This window comes from Colobus angolensis, unplaced genomic scaffold, assembly GCF_000951035.1.
Source record: "Colobus angolensis palliatus isolate OR3802 unplaced genomic scaffold, Cang.pa_1.0 Scaffold107, whole genome shotgun sequence".
In the NCBI taxonomy this organism is placed as follows: Eukaryota; Metazoa; Chordata; class Mammalia; order Primates; family Cercopithecidae; genus Colobus; species Colobus angolensis.
In genome coordinates this window covers 1,577,438-1,592,791 of record NW_012111697.1, presented here as the reverse complement: position 1 = coordinate 1,592,791, position 15,354 = coordinate 1,577,438, and the positions used below count along the sequence as shown (strand labels likewise).

Sequence of the window (15,354 nt, the reverse complement as noted above, 5' to 3'; positions counted from 1 at the left end):
TTACTGTACACAAATAAGGGAGTTCCACTCAGTTGGTGGGTGCCTTCCTCCTATTATTTTATGAGTGTTTGGGACAATGACTTCGTTTTCATATTAGTAAGCACTCAGAGCTGGCAGCTGGCTTAATTTTGACATATTTTATGTCAAAAGAAATGGTAGTGGGCAGGTGCAATGAGCTGGCGGGGATAGGTTTTCCTTCCTTGAAGGCGCATGGAAAGCTCATTCTGCTCACCCTTTGTTATTATATATTTTTTTAAGTGCCACTTATTAGGGAGTTGAGTTTCTTAAGCTGAAGGCAGAGCTACTGCTTAATGGGGGGTGTTCTAAGTTCTTGGGGCCCCTGGGCCAGGCAGTGGGGTGTGAATCCTTACCTCTGTTCTCCTCCCTGGAAACTGGCAAGAGGGTGGCGAGAGCTCCTCTTGGACCTTGCCTGGAGGTGAGGGACCCCGCAAATTGCCCATGTGTTGTGGGAAGGGGTAGAAGGGATGAGGCCCCCCTCTTCCATTAGCTCTCATTTTCCTTATCTGGGTCTGGGAGGTAGGAGGGGCTGTCTGGAGGGGCCACCATCCTTTGAGTGTGAAACCTGAAACCCTTCAGCAGCCCGGTGAGGTGGCCCCATTAGCTCCCGCCTGACGTGGGGACAGCAGGGATGGTACTGGGCTTCCAGGTAACCGTGCTGCGTGCCCTTCACTACCCTGCTTATGGCTGGCTCCCTTCTTCTGATTTAAGGAGGCTATTCTCCTCCCTGCTTCATGGGGACAAACAGCAGCTGCTTCTCCAGTCACAGCCCCTGGCTCCCACCAGCCTGGCCATGGTGACCCACATCATTGTCTCGATAAAGAAACAAGAAGCATCCCCCAACCCATAGTCTTTGATCAGAAGCCACTTCCAGCTGTGGGACAGCTGCAGGCTGGGGTCAGGAGCCCCACAGGCCTACCTGGGCCACCCATCCACCTGTCTACACACATCTGTACACCCTTGTGTGGCCCCGGGTGCCAGGGACGCCCTCCCCCAACAGTGTGGGGCCCCCTTCCTTCACATGGGCAGTGAGGTCATTCCTCAGGGTATGGCTTCATGAGCTCAGCCCCCGTGTGAGCACTGTCTGGCCTCAGTTTCCTTGTCTGTAAAATAGACTTAAAGATAGTCTCGACCTCATAGGGCTGTGGGTGAGGTTTCTATGAGCTCACATGTGCAACGCATTTGGGCCGTGCCTGTAATGCCCTGACCCTGTTGGCAGTAGGGAGGGCAGCGTCTGCTGCAGGGTCCCTACCCCTTCTCTGTAGGACTCTGCACCCAGTACCAGTGCCCAGTGGGGCAAAGAAGTAAGCCTTCTGGCAGACTCTCCTTCCTAAACCCTTCTCGGCTGTGCCCACTTCTCACCTGTCCTCCTCCCTGGCTTCCCTTTCTCCACCTTCTCCATTCGGCAGCCCAGGAAACCTAGAAAAGATCCTACCAGACTTAACTCACAGGCCCCACAGTGGAGGCCCCGCAGGGTCTGGCCCTTACTTCCCTTAGGCTGCCCCTCTCTCGCGCACACTCTTCGAGCTGCTGCACCTTTAGAGTCCTCCAGTTGCCCCCTGGCCTTTGCTCAAGCCCTTTCCCTTCTTAAACAAAAATCCCCACCTCTGCCCCGACCCTAGCCTGAGTCAGTCTCCCTCCTCTCCTCCCACGTGGTTTCTTTATTCCTATGTGTTCTTCTCCCGGGTTGGCTGGGACGCCAGATCGGGGGCTGAACCGGAATCAAGGTGTCCTCTGCTTCAGGATCTCCCTCCCACCACGCAAAGGAGGAAGATGCTGCCCGCTACCCCTACGTACTGTCTCCTGTAGGCAGCCCGCCCATTTATGCTGGGCCCGCCCCTCTCCGGGAGCCCCGCCCCTTCAGGGATCCGCTCCTCCCCAGGTACCGCCCCTTCCCGTACCGTGGAGTTTGGCTCTGGAGGAGGTGGGTCCAGGACTCCCGGCCCCACCCCCTGCCCCGCCCTTTCCCCCGCTCTTACCCCGCCCCACGCATTGGGACCCGGAGGGGCTCAGCTGACGCCGCACTGCACGTGACGCCGGTGCCGGGCGAATATGGCGGCGGCCACCGGGTGAGTAGTGCACCTCCCTCGCTCTTTCCCGCTGGCGTGGAGAGAGGCATGGGTGTCCCAGCCGGACCGCGGGTGAGAGCCCCAACCGGGCTCGCTGAATGCCGCGGGTAGGTGCCTCTTTCCGTCGGCCCAGAGTCCGAGCGCCGGTCGGCGAGCTTCACGCTCCGAGTCAGGGTCAGCGCAGGGGCCGCAGCCCCTCTCCACCCTCCTGGCTGGCTCAAGCCCTACCTGCGCGCGTCTGGCGGCCCCACTGTGTGAGGCTGCGGTGGGGGCTGGGGTCGACACGCATGTTCGCTGCCAAGACCCCCCAGTGGGAGGGCGGCGTTGCGAGGACCGCAGGCACCTGGGCGCTTCCCGGAGGAGGCGGTATTTGAGACGGACTTGGAATTCCCTTTTCCCCGTAGGGCACGTCCACATTTCTTTCAGGGGCCAAATGTCACCTCCTCAGGGAATCCTTTTCTATCCCACTTTTTGTGCCCTTATCATTACCTGATAAACCATATAGAGCATTGTTTGTACTTGTTCATTATCTTCTCTGCATTTAGAGTGCAAGGGCAGGTCCGTTAACCTGGTTCTCACTAGCCCAGTGCCTTGCACACAGTAGGTGCTCCATACTGGGCTGAATGAAAGAAAGGCTGAGTGGTCCTAGTGGGAGGAAGGGTGGACAGATGGGTTTACCGGAGCGTTGGGCGGACTCTCCCAGATAGGGAGCATCTGAGCCCAGGGTAAGGGACAAAGGTTGAGAGTTCAGAGTGTTCTGGGGACAGGGGTGCATGCCTGGGGCTGGAAGGTGTGGTGTTCCAGGTGGCTTCTTCAGACTTTGCCCTGAGGGGCTGGAAGGGTTTTGTTACTAGCTGCTGGATCTGTTTTAAAAGAGTAGGCTCCCCTGAGCTATGTGTGAGTTCAGTGGGAGAAGGTGTGAGTCTGGTGGCTCGGTGGGGTAGAGGGGGCTTGGTGTAGGATGGGGCAGTATTCCAGATGCCAGGTTGGAAACTGAGGTCAGAATGGGGGAATCTAGTGGACTGAATGCATCTCTCTTTTTAAGATGCAGGGAAAATGGCAACAGAAAGTGGGTTCTCATTTGGTCCCCAAGGTTGAGGGAGCTTAGAACATACAAATCAAACATTTTGTGGGCACCTGCTGTATTCCAGGAATAGCACTGGGCCTTCCCTTAGGTACTCACAGGCCACTGGAGCAGATGGACACATGGGACTCTGTCATCCATCTGCTTGCGTGTGGTCTTGGCATTTGCAAAGGAGGAACATGGATTCTGAGCTCAGGGAAAGTGCTGGAAGGCTTCACTCCCTGGATGACTTTTGTGCTAATCCTTTAGCAATGAGACTCCCTTCGGGTAGAGAACAGTGCAGACAAAGTCTCAGATGGGTGTCAAGGAACTCAGGGTCAGATCTTTGAATCCAGCCTGTGACCCTTTTAAAGGGTAGAATGAGCAGGCTGGTGCCCAGCTGTGGGTGTGCTGTCTCTCTGTTTAGGCTGGCTTGGTTCCCACAGGGAGTGCCAGGGGTTGCATTTGGGTTCAGGACTCCAAGCTGGCCTGAGACCTGCTGCGCTCCTGCAGGAACCAAGCTGATGCCTGGATAGGAGCAAGTCTGGAACTGACTGGATCCTGGAATGAGAGCCTTTCTTTTTCTCTTTCTTTTTTTGTTTTTGTTTTTTTGAGACGGAGTTTTGCTCTTGTTGCCCATGCTGGAGTGCAATGGCATGATCTCGGCTCACTGCAACCTCTGCCTCCCAGGTTCAAGCGATTCTTCTGCCTTAGCCTCCTCAGTAGCTGGAATTACAGGCGTGTGCCACCACGCCCAGCTCATTTTTTGTATTTTTAGTAGAGATGGGGTTTCACCATGTTGGCCAGACTGGTCTCGAACTCCTGATCTCAGGTGATCCACCCACCTTGGCCTCCCAAAGTGCTAGGATTACAGGTGTGAGCCACTGCGCCTGCCCCAGAATGAGAGCTTTTCTAGCAGAACGAATTATCTGGGCCACCACACAGGGTGGGTGAGGGAGGCAAAACAGAGTGGCAGTGTCATTCGCGTCCGTGTGAAGAGACCACCAAACAGGCTTTGTGTGAGCCACATGGCTGTTTATTTCACCTGGGTGCAGGCGGGCTGAGTCGGAAAAGAGAGTCAGTGAAGGAAGATAAGGGTGGGGCCGTTTTATAGGATTTGAGTAGGTAAAGGAAAATTACAGTCAAAGAGGGGTTGTTCGCTGGCGGACAGGAGTGGGGGTTACAAGGTGCTCAGTGGGGGAGCTTTTTGAGCCGGGATGAGCCAGGAAAAGGAATTTCACAAGATAATATCGTCACTTAAGGCAAGGACTGGCCATTTTCACTTTTGTGGTGGAATGTCATCAGTTAAGGCGAGGCAGAGCATTTGCACTTCTTTTGTGATTCTTCAGTTACTTCAGGCCATCTGGGCGTATCTGTGCAAGTCACAGGGGATGCAATGGCCTGGCTTGGGCTCAGAGGCCTGACAGGCAAGTCTTAGAGAGGTGTGCTATTGAGAGGGCGTGGGAGCTTCCAGAGCCTGGCAGTCTCCTTGGGAAGAGCCATCCCAGTCTGGTATGGGCTTTCCCGTGGGTACTTTGAGCCTGAGGTTGACCCCAGTGGCTTCCTTAAGAGCAGATCGATTAAGTATGTTTCTGGCTCAGCTTCCAGCTGCACCCACAGGACAGATCATAGAGTCAGGCATAACGAGGCATGACGCCAGCAAGTCACGGCCGTGGCCATGGGCTCCCTGGGAGTTGGATTTGGTTGTCTGTAGAATCCTACCGGAGCCTGGGACAGAGGGGGTCCATGAGAGTTCCAGGTGACTGGGGTGTGCCCCATATGATTTGGGGAGTAGGGGAAGCCCAAAACTAGCATCTCAGATTCAATTTGAAACTCAAGAGTCTACTCTGGGAGTGTTTCAGGGTTGATCCTACTTTCTCTTGCTAGTCTGGGTATAGGCTTCAGGTTGAGACAGAGTGCTGTGACGTCACCTCCCATCCCCTCATGGAGAGGGGTCCCTATCCCATGGCACTTGGTGGCACTGCTGTCTCCTTGAGCCGTGCTTTCAGCATTCCACAGATAGGGTTGATAATTTGAAATATCTCAGCTCCAGCCAGACCTGTCTGCATCTGCTCCCCCACATGGCTTTTTCCTTTCCCTTCTTCCCTTGCACACTCACCCACTATCCCTGGAATGCTCTTGTCCTCTATGTGATTGTTCAAATTTTTGCAGGCCCAGCTCAGATGGTTCCCTTTCCCAGAAGCCTTTCCCAGCCCTCCGGTAAAGGCTGAGTGCTCAGAACTCCAGAGCGCACGGTTTTCTCCCCAGCAGGACACATTTCCACGGCTGCCAATTGTGGGTTAGGAGTTGCTTCCCTTCATGCCTCTCTTAGCATCCTTAGAGCCCAGGGGTTCTGTTGTATCCTCAGGCTCAGGGCCAGTCTGTAGCTGCCCTGTGATTGGTGCTTGATGAAATGAATGAAAAGGGGATTTACTCTAAATTAGTGCAGCATCCCATCCAGCTTTCCTGGAAGACTCCTAGTGATTGAGGGAAGGAGTCATGGTGACAGAATTCCGAGGAATAGGATGAAGAAATAGCTTTAATTCTTTAAAGCTTTAATAGCTTTAATTCTTTCACTGAGTGGCTCCCAGGAGCTGTTGCAGAGCCAGAAAGAGGCAATAGGTGAGCTGCCCTGGGCGTGTACCTGTTGGGCCATAGGTTACACTGGAGTCAGCATTCTTCTGGAGAGTCTTCTGCAGGACTCAGATTGTGGGTCACGAGCCCGACCCCACCCTAATGTGAACCTTGCGCTCCAGAAGCAGAAGACTCAGGCCGACTCTAGGGGCTGGGGATGGGTGGGCCTGTGGGAGGCAGGCTGGCCACTGAGTGTCCTTCCCTGGCTCTTCCCCAGGTCCTGACTCCACACGGCCCTCTCTTGGTTTCTGTGTATGCTGAGAGGTACAAGGTGGAAGATGCTGGTCAGTTGCCTCAAGGTCCTCTCCAGCTGTGGCAACCCTCTCCAGCCTGGCACTTATGGTCAGGCACCCAGTGGGCTGCCCGAGCGTCTGTCTGGTGCCTGGCCCCACGCTGGAGGCTGAGGGGAGGAGGTGGCTGGTCCTTGGCTGGCCTCTCCTGCTGGGAGTTTAGCGGTATGGCCCTATCTAGAAGTGGCTCCACAGTCTTTTTTTTTTTTTTCTTTTTTTTCTTTTTTTGAGAAAGAGTCTTGTACTGTCACCTGGGCTGGAGTACAATGGCACGATCATGGCTCACTGCAACCTCTGCCTGCCGGGTTCCAGCAATTCTCCTGCCTCAGCCTCCTGAGTAGCTGGGATTACAGGTGCCTGCTACCACGCCTGGACAATTTTTTTGTATTTTTAGTAGAGATGGGGTTTCATTATGTTGGCCAGGCTGGTCTCGAACTCCTGACCTCGTGATCTACCCGCCTCAACCTCCCAAAGTGCCTTGTTTACAGGTGTGAGCCACCGCGCCTGGCCAGCGACTCCACATTCTAGTGCAGAGATTTTTCCTTGTCTGTGCGGTGGACCCCACAGGCATCAGTGAAACCTACGCACTATTCTTGGCATCATGTTTTTTTTTTTGTTTCTTTTTTGAGAGGGAGTCTCGCTCTGTCGCCCAGGCTGGAGTGCAGTGGCTTCATCTCGGCTCACTGCAACCTCCGCCTCCCAGGTTCAAGTGATTCTCCTGCCTCAGCCTCCCGAGTGGCTGGGATTATAGGTGTACGCCACTATGCCCGGCTAATTTTTGTATTTTTAGTAGAGACAGGGTTTCACCATGTTGGCCAGGCTGGTTTCGAACTCTTAACCTCAGGTGGTCCGCCTGTGTTGGCCTCCCAAAATGTTGGGATTATAGGCGTGAGCCACCGTGCCTGGCTGGCATAATGTTTTTAAATGCATGAAATAAGTACAGAGTGTTTCAAAAATAAAACCCAATTATTTGGAAATACAGTTATCAAAATGTTACATAAGTTTGAGACAGGGTCTTGCCCTGTCCCCCAGGCTGGAGTGTAGTGTTGGGATCTCCGTTCACTGTAGTTTCTGCCTCTAAGGCTCAAGCAATCCTCCTGCCTCAGCCTCCCAGGTAGCTGGGACCACAACCACAAGCCACCATTCCTGGCTGATTTTTGTGTTTTCGGTAGAGATGGGGTTTTGCCATGTTGCCCATTCTGCTCTCAAATTCCTGCCTCCCACAGTGCTGGGATTATAGGCATGAGCCGCTGCGCCTGGCCCAACTACTTTAATTTTGAAGTTGTGAGGTGCAAAAGTGATATTTCGAGATACTGCAACAGCAATAATGTGGTGTTAAAATACCTTTGATTTTTGCTGGTGACAGATTAACGTGCATTGCTGACACTGAGTAGTTTGTTACTTATGTGAATAATTGAAGAAAATGTAAATTTGAATTGGAGGTTAGAGAAAATAAAGGTATAGCTTTTTCCCATCCAGGTAGATGGAGCCCCTGATTTTGAGGATGAATCCTTGGGGATCCCTAGGCCTTAGGTAAGAGCCTTGCAGTTGGCTGTTAAGGAGAGGGTGGCCTGGTACTGATACGGGGGTGTGGGTTGTATGGAGACAGGGATGGCTTGCAGGGGCAGTGGTATCCTACCCTCCTTGGGGACTGGCCTCAGTCTTGGTCACTCCGTTCTTGGTCCTGGGCTGCTTACTGGGTCTTGGTTGTTGCCAGGGCAGTGGGGATCCTGGCCTCTGGGTCTCAGAGACTTGTTCTGTGGGTCTCTGAGGCCCTAGAGCTCTTGCGCCCTGTCTGTCTGCAGCAAAGCATGGCTTATTTACCTTGGGACCTGGGGATGATAATGGCTTTTGCCTTTTAAATTCCAGGTGCCACTTAACGAAAGCTGCAGCAGAAACCTGTTGGAGATGTTTTATTGGTGCTGCATTTGCTGAATTTGCAGGAAGAATTCATCTGTGTTGGCTCTGAGCCTGACAGTCTCTCTGGGGGTTTGGTTTCTGCCATGAGAAATCAAAGGGCATGTCTCTATAAAACTTTATTCCTTGGTGTCCTGTAATTAATGACTGTAGCATATTGCCCTGCCTCGTGGCTCAGGCTAGCCCTTCTCATACCCAGAGCCCTGCACAGGGTGGGTTCTGTTCTGGCGGAGCCCCGTGGAGAAGTAAGCATGGTTGTAGATTTTTTTTTTTTTTTTTTTTTAGATGGAGTCTCGCTTTGTCGCCCAGGCTGGAGTGCAGTGGCGTGATCTCGGCTCACTGCAATCTCCGTCTCCCGGGTTCATGCTATTCTCCTGCCTCAGCCTCCTGAGTAGCTGGGACTACAGGCGCCCGCTCCCACACCCGGCTGTGGTTGTAGATCTTCTTTGCAGTGGCAGCTGAGTGCTCAAGGAGAAGGTGGCTTATCAAGTTTTCTGCTCAGCCCTTGGGATCCCAGTCCGTGTGCCCTGAGAAATTTCAGTCCCTCAGAAGGTTCTGGACAAGGGGAAGGCCAGCCCTTCTGCAAGCATTGCAGGTGGGGGCCAGGCTGGTGGCTGAGGATGGGCATTTTCGGCCGGTCGTGCTGTTCGATGATTGTGGCTGAGGCTGTCCATAGCAGGGCCTTGGTGTCATTGCCCCTGTGCTGTTGGGGACTCTGCAGAGACGAGTTTTGCCCCTGTGCCCATCCCACCATGGGCTTTCCCGAGTGAAGGGTGTGGGAGTCTGTGGGGGACGTCTGAGCACAGGGTGCTGGTGACTGCACTTTCAGTTCCTGACGGCATGGCCATCTGGGATGTGGTCATGTTTACAAACTCTCACCGACTTCCCTCTGTCCTTCTGTCCTTTCATCCCGATGGCTGAGTGTGGGAGAAAAGCAGCCACAGCCCAGAGGAAGCTCTGGCTGCTGGTGTCCACCCAGCCACCTGTTCACCCTTCTGGGAGGGTAGGAAGGGCATGTGGGGGAGCGGGAGGGGGCTCTAGTCATGTCAGCATGTGCAGCTGCTTCTGACCCTCCACCCTTCCTGGGCAGGCTGGGGCTCCAGGGCTGCTTCCTGCCCCGCTGCGGCTGATGTGGCATCTTCTCATCCCACAGCTGTGTGTGTGGTCCTGTGTGTCATTCAGCAGATATGTGTTGAGCGTTTGCTGTGTGTCAGGCAAGGTGTCAGGTGAGGGCACGGCAGTGACCGAGGCAACGTGGAGCTCCATCTCCCAGTGTTTCCACCCGAGGAGGTGGGCTGGAGAACACCAGGAAGCACCAGGCAGCACCCGCTGCATTTATGTTGGAAGGTGCTGAGTGCTAAGCGTTGTCTTAGCCAGGGACCTGGCCCCACATTAGGAGTTTACTCCAGGGGACCACTAAGGAGAGTGGAGAGTGGGGACGATATGCAGAGCTGTGCGCACGTTAAGGGAACCCAGGAAAGAAGAGTGGGGAACCTGGTCAGAAACCCACAAGGGCCGTGCTGTGGGGCAGGGTGGCCTCATCAGAGCGGTGGCCCTGGGTGGAGACGTGCCCCCAGCCGTTTAGTTCCAGGGTCCCCAGGGAGGGAGCCAGGGGAGTGGATCCACTGTCCTCCTCCTTCTCCTCCTGCCCCCAGCCTCTTTTGCCTGCCGTAGGCTCAGCGTCCCTGGAGGCAGGGGGCAGCATCCACGCTGAGGAGGTTGGGTAGGTCGGCCTCTGGGTACAGTGCAGGGGGGTGTATCTGGAGAGCAAGTGGGGAAACCTCAGGCCAGGGACTAGTAGGGGGTTGGGCAAGGAGAAGAGTTGCAGGTTCAAAGAGGGAGGCTGGGGAGGACCATCCTGAGAAGGTCGTATTGGAGCCAAGATGTGCAGAAGGTGTCACCTGCTTGTGTGACCGTGGCAGGAGGGTCAGGGCCTCTGAGGGTCCCATGTGAGGTGAGTGTAAGAGGTGCCCCAGGCAGCTTCACAGTGCTGCACTGTGAGGGCAGGTTTCATCCGCAGCTTCACTGCAGTTCCTGGGCAGCGCTCTCTGCTCTCACCAGCTCTGGGACGTCCCTGCCTCCTTGACCTCCATGCCCACCCACTGTCCCCTGGCTGGAGAGCCTGCAGGGGCTCCCTCCTGCATACCCCGCCCCTGCTTACTCCTCCTCCACCTCATCCCCATTGTCTCTCCACACCTGCCCCGGCCTCCAGCCTGCTTGCTGGGACCACCGTCTGTTTATTCATTCATTCCATAGATACCGATACCTGCTCTGTCCCTGCCTTCAGGGAGCTTACATGTTACCTGGAGGGCCAGCAAACAAATAAATGAAGAATGATGGGGGCTCTAAAGAGATGTGAAGAGAGCTGGGGGGTGGGTTGGGTAGGAAAGGGGCATTTCTGCAGAGGCTGGATGAAAGGGCCCTTGGGAAGAGCATTCCCCACAGGGCACCGCAGCGGCAAAGGCTGGAGTGTTCTGGCTGTTTAGGGATGAGTGAGGATGCTGCAGCAGAGGAAACCAAGGGTGAACTGGGGGCCTGGATCCCTCGTGGCTGGGGAGTGAAGTCTGCACTCAGAGAAGCCAGCCAGCACAGGGTTGGGCAGAGAATGTGTGCTGGGATTGGCATTTCGAAAGGGCCATTGTGGCAGAAGGTGCAGACCAGGCCATGGGGAAGCTGGGGCCAAGAGCGCCGTTGAGAGTTGCCTGCAGTTGTCTAGACGGGACATGGGGCGGTGGCCCTGGGGATGGGGATGTGCACTGAAGGTAGAGTCCAGACCTTGCTGGTGGCCAGGAGGTTGGATGAGATAGGAGGTCAGGAGGGCCTGCAGGACTGTCCAGGCACAGGTGCTTTGTGTCGGGGGAGGCTGGGGAGGAGCGGCTTTGGTTCAGGGCCATCTTCTGCCTGCTGAGGGTGGCCGATGGGTCTGTGAGTCTGGAGCCAGACGTCATTGGTCTGCAGATGCAGATGGTCCTTTGAGCTGAGGGATTGGGTGAGCTCAGCTGAGCTGAGGGAAGGAGCCGGTTAGGGAAGAGGCCCCAGGGTTGGGCCAAGCTGGGCTCCAGCAGGGAGGTTGGGCCGGGAGCTGGGGGCCTGGCTGGTAGGGAGCCTGGACCAGCTGCTGTTGGGGAGGGTTTCCACAGAGAGTGTGGCCCCCACGGTCATGGGCACCAATGCAGCAGGACTGGGGACCTGCTACAGATTCAGGAGTGTGCAGTCCCTGTGGCCTGCTGGGCAGTTGGCTGGGGGACAGAGGAGCGGGGGGGTGGAGTCAGGACAGCATGGGTGATGGAGGGGAGACAAGCCCCTGTGGTTCTCAGGGGGACCAGTGAGGGGCTATTTCTGGGTCAAAAGCAGGTGGAGCTCGGGCAGCTTGCCCCGTGCTGATGGGGGTCCCACGGCAGGCTCGGGCCTCCGGTCACCCCGATCTCAGGTGTGGGCATGCTTGGAGATGCTAACAGAGTCCTGTGTGGCTGTGTGTGCTCTTGCCTCTGCAGACCCTCGTTTTGGCTGGGGAATGAAACCCTGAAGGTGCCCCTGGCGCTCTTTGCCTTGAACCGGCAGCGCCTGTGTGAGCGGCTGCGGAAGAACCCTGCTGTGCAGGCCGGCTCTGTCGTGGTCCTGCAGGGCGGGGAGGAGACTCAGCGCTACTGCACTGACACCGGGGTCCTCTTCCGCCAGGTGAGCCTGCCCCCTTGGCCGCAGGTGAACGGGCCTGTGATGGGGCCTCTTGCCTGAGCAGGAGTTGGAGGCCCCAGCTTGGCCAGAGCTGCCTTTTGTGGCCCTCCCTGAGCCTCCGTTTCCTTGCCTGGGAAGTGGTCCAGGGGCTCCTTGAAGATGTAGAACTTGAAGATGTGGGGCACCGGGTGGCCCACCTGCAGGCAACCAGCCTGATCATGGTGGCCGTGGCTGAGAGTCACTGGCAGCACTTGGTCCCCAGGTACAGGAACATGAGGACACCCACCCAGGAAGACTGTGAGGCTCTGAGCTTGGCCCACTTTCACAGATCTTAGCATTACACCCATTTTGCAGATGAGAAAACTGAGGCTCAGAGGGAAAATGACTTGCCAAGAGGTGGAGTTGGGATTAGAACCTTGTCTTCCATCTCTAAATCTAGTGCTCTTTTCTCCCCGCTGCCATGCCCAGAGCTGGAGCCTGACTACAGCGGGAGCTTCAGAACCTCTCTGGGGCGGGTAGAGCCTAGGGAATGTGTCCATGCGGCATCCTGGCAAGAAGAGAGATGGGAATGCGAAGGGGAGCCGAGTGTGGAGAGGATATGGGAAGGCATGGCTTCCCTAGCTGAACCCTGTTGCCCCGGCAGTCCACAGATGGGCTGAGACCCATTGCTGAGTGACCGCAGACCATTTTTTTCTTTACTAAAAGCACCTTCTGCCCGAAGGGGCCTCTCTGTCCGCTATTGTTCACACAGCTGCAAGCCTGCAGTCCCATGGCAGTGAGAGACATGGCGGTCTAAATAAGTTTTCTCTGGCCAGTCTTGATGCTTCTCCAGGTTTAAATATTCTGCGGCTTAAAAACCGATTTCCTAAATTCAGCTGTTGGCTCCCTTTCTGATGGTATGCAAGGCTAATTTTGGAAGAGATCCTCCTCCACCGTACCTATGTGACGTCCTTTTAGCGCAGCATTCATCCCTAAACACTGAAGTCATCAGCCGCCCCGGGGGTGGGAGAGGGAAGTAAGAAGTCCTAAATGGAGGAATCCATTTCCGTGCAGATATCCGGCCTGGGCACTGGAATCTGGGGGGCGTCTTGCCTGCCTGCACGTGGCAGAGAGGCAGGGCTGAGCTGGATGTGTGGTGGTGCTGGGCGCCCTGTCATGGACCTAGGGGGTGGGAATACAGGGGGGCTCGGGCACATACCCGAAACCTGCAGCATCAAGGAGAGCTCCCAGCAGGGTGGAGGAGCTGCCAGGTTGCCCCCTGCCAAACCACGGGAGGATGAGCCAGGGAGTCGGGTGCTGAGGGGAAGGGATGTCTGGGGCTGGGGTCAGTTGCAAGAGGCTGTCGGTCCGAGCTGGCTCTCTGGGGTGCTGCGATGCAGCCACCGGTCCCTCCTTGCACCTCACATTCCACTGGCTAACAAGAGTTCTTGTTCCTGCCACAGGAGTCCTTTTTTCACTGGGCGTTCGGTGTCACTGAGCCAGGCTGCTACGGCATCATTGATGTTGACACTGGGAAGTCGACCCTGTTTGTGCCCAGGCTTCCTGCCAGCCATGCCACCTGGATGGGAAAGTAAGGAGCAGCCTGGCTGAGGCACCGCGGCTACCAACCATGGGCTAGGGGGGGTAGGGGAGGTGGAGGGGAGGTGGGATGGGAGGGCCGGGCTGGGCCTGGGGATGGGGAGTAGGGAAGAACTGCAGGAGGAAGGGCATGCGGTCAGGGCTGTGACAGCCTGCCTCGCACCAGAGCCTTGCACCCTTGGTTGGGAAGGGATGTTACCGCTGGAGTACAACTGTGTCGTAGGAGTTATTAAGAAATTATTTTAGGTAGATAAAGAGGAAAAGGGGTCCTTGGGAAGTTTTCTGGTAAAGCCCCAGCTCCTAAAGCCAGGCAGGCAACCTTTGATATGCAGATGTAGGCCATTAGAAACTGGGTCCACCCAACATGGCGATCCCCTAGGCCTTCTTGCCCTTGCCCCACACGTTCCTGGCAACATGGCTGCCCCCACATATCCCCACATGTGTAGAACATCCATGGTACCCTGCATTTGCATATTAAAAGGCTAGGGTGGGAGAGCCAGCTTTTTCGTGGGCTATGTGAATAACGTGCTTGGTCAAACCAATCCCCTGAGCCCTATGCAAATCAGACACCACCTCCCGCAGCCTCTGCATATATACCTGGCTGGTGGCCACTGCACTTGGGGACCTCCTGTTTCAGCTTTGGAGTCCCCCTTCCTCTGTCTCTGTACAGAGGAACTTCTTCCTTCTGTCTTCTTCCTTCCTTCTTGTCTATTAAATTCTCCACTCCTTAAAACCACTCCATGTGTGTCCATGTCGTTTTTTCTAATTCGACTCGAGACCGAGAACCATGGTGTTCCTCCACTCATCAGAGCCCTGTCAGCTGGGGGCCTTGTTTGTTTAGAAGTACAGTTTGTTAATCCTGAAATTCTAGCTTCCTCGCTCTGTGAAAATGTCTGAGGCTTTGGCCCTGGGAGACCGTCACTCCTGTGTGGCATCGACAGGTGTGGCATGGCCCTGTGCGTGCCTGAGGGTGGTGGGTTGGGTTGGGGTTGGGGGACTGCCTTTCTGAGACCTGTTGCTGATATGCTGGGTGTGTTATTTGCTGCCTGCCTCTGCACACAGTGCAGGCCCTGCCCTCCTGGCCCACGTGTGAGATGGAGCAGAGGCTCTGGCTGCAGTGTACCTTCCTCCACCCTCCACGATGCCTGCTGTTCCAGGTTCCCCCACCCCGGAGGAGCTGTTCTGCCTGCTCAGAGGTGCCAGGGTGGACGCTGTACTTAACCAGGGAGGTTTGAGGTGATCAGAGGATCCTGCTAAATGCTGGCCGCCTCGCTGCGTGTCATCTCCGCCTGGAGAGTGATTATTCTGGGCTAATGTATAAATTGCAGCCTTTGCTGCCTGGTGCCCCAGAACGCTCATTACCAGGTGGACTGGAGAGGCTGTGACTGGTTTGAGTGACAAGGCCCCTGGCTGCCACAGGGACTGGGCTCTGTGCCGAGGGCCGGGGCCACAGTGGGGCTTCTCCTGCTTCCAGCGCCACCCTCCCCTCACCCTCCCTTCAGTGCAGACTCCATTTCTGCCTTCGTTGGCTGTGGTGTGTGCTGCTCCTGCTGTCTCAGGGAGAGGGGTTCAGGCTTACAAGTTGGTGATCATTCTGCTCTTAGGCTGCTTGGCAGGATCCCAGCCTGGCAAGACTGGGATCTTTGCTGGGCAGGACTCAGCCTGGAGCACAATTGGCAGCAGAAGAAAAGAGGGCTGTTTCTCCTGGGGGTAATCTGGCTCAGCCCCTGGGAAGAAGGGCACGGAGTGGACACACCCGGGCCGAGTGCCTTTGGGGCTTCTACCGGGCTGCCCCTCGGAGGCCCTCACCTGACGGTGCCTTCCCATCCTGTTGTGATCTTTACTGTCGACCTTCATCTCATTCCCGGTGGAATCCTTATGACTGCCCTGTTATAAAAGAGGAAATGGCTCAGCATGGGGGCGTGACCCGTGCAGGTCCTGCCGCCGGGTCTTGCTGGAGCTGCGGTTGGAGGCTGAGCTTGCCTGCTTGCTCAGTGTGGCTTCTGTGGGGCCGTGGGGCTTGCGAGTGGGTCTGGTCATGTTTGGGGCTCCAGTTCCTTCCCTGTGATGCCCCTCTGGAAGCCCCCCAGGACTGGAGGTACAGTGCTGG

The 15,354-nt window shown here is 55.9% G+C and overlaps 1 protein-coding gene across 3 annotated transcripts in view; it reads left to right on the top strand.

Moving 5' to 3' along the window:
* The first annotated feature begins 1,923 nt into the window (after positions 1–1,923).
* PEPD (peptidase D) overlaps positions 1,924–15,354 on the top strand; it is a 136,118-nt gene continuing 122,687 nt past the window's right edge. For 2 of the 3 annotated variants that reach the window (XM_011947398.1, XM_011947393.1), the window contains exons 1-3: positions 1,924–2,087; positions 11,486–11,669; positions 13,109–13,236. In XM_011947398.1, coding sequence (XP_011802788.1) covers positions 2,071–2,087; positions 11,486–11,669; positions 13,109–13,236 — 329 coding nt within the window. In that variant the 5' untranslated portion in view covers positions 1,924–2,070. The remainder of the gene's footprint in view (positions 2,088–11,485; positions 11,670–13,108; positions 13,237–15,354) is intronic. The other variant, XM_011947404.1, reaches the window with a different exon arrangement.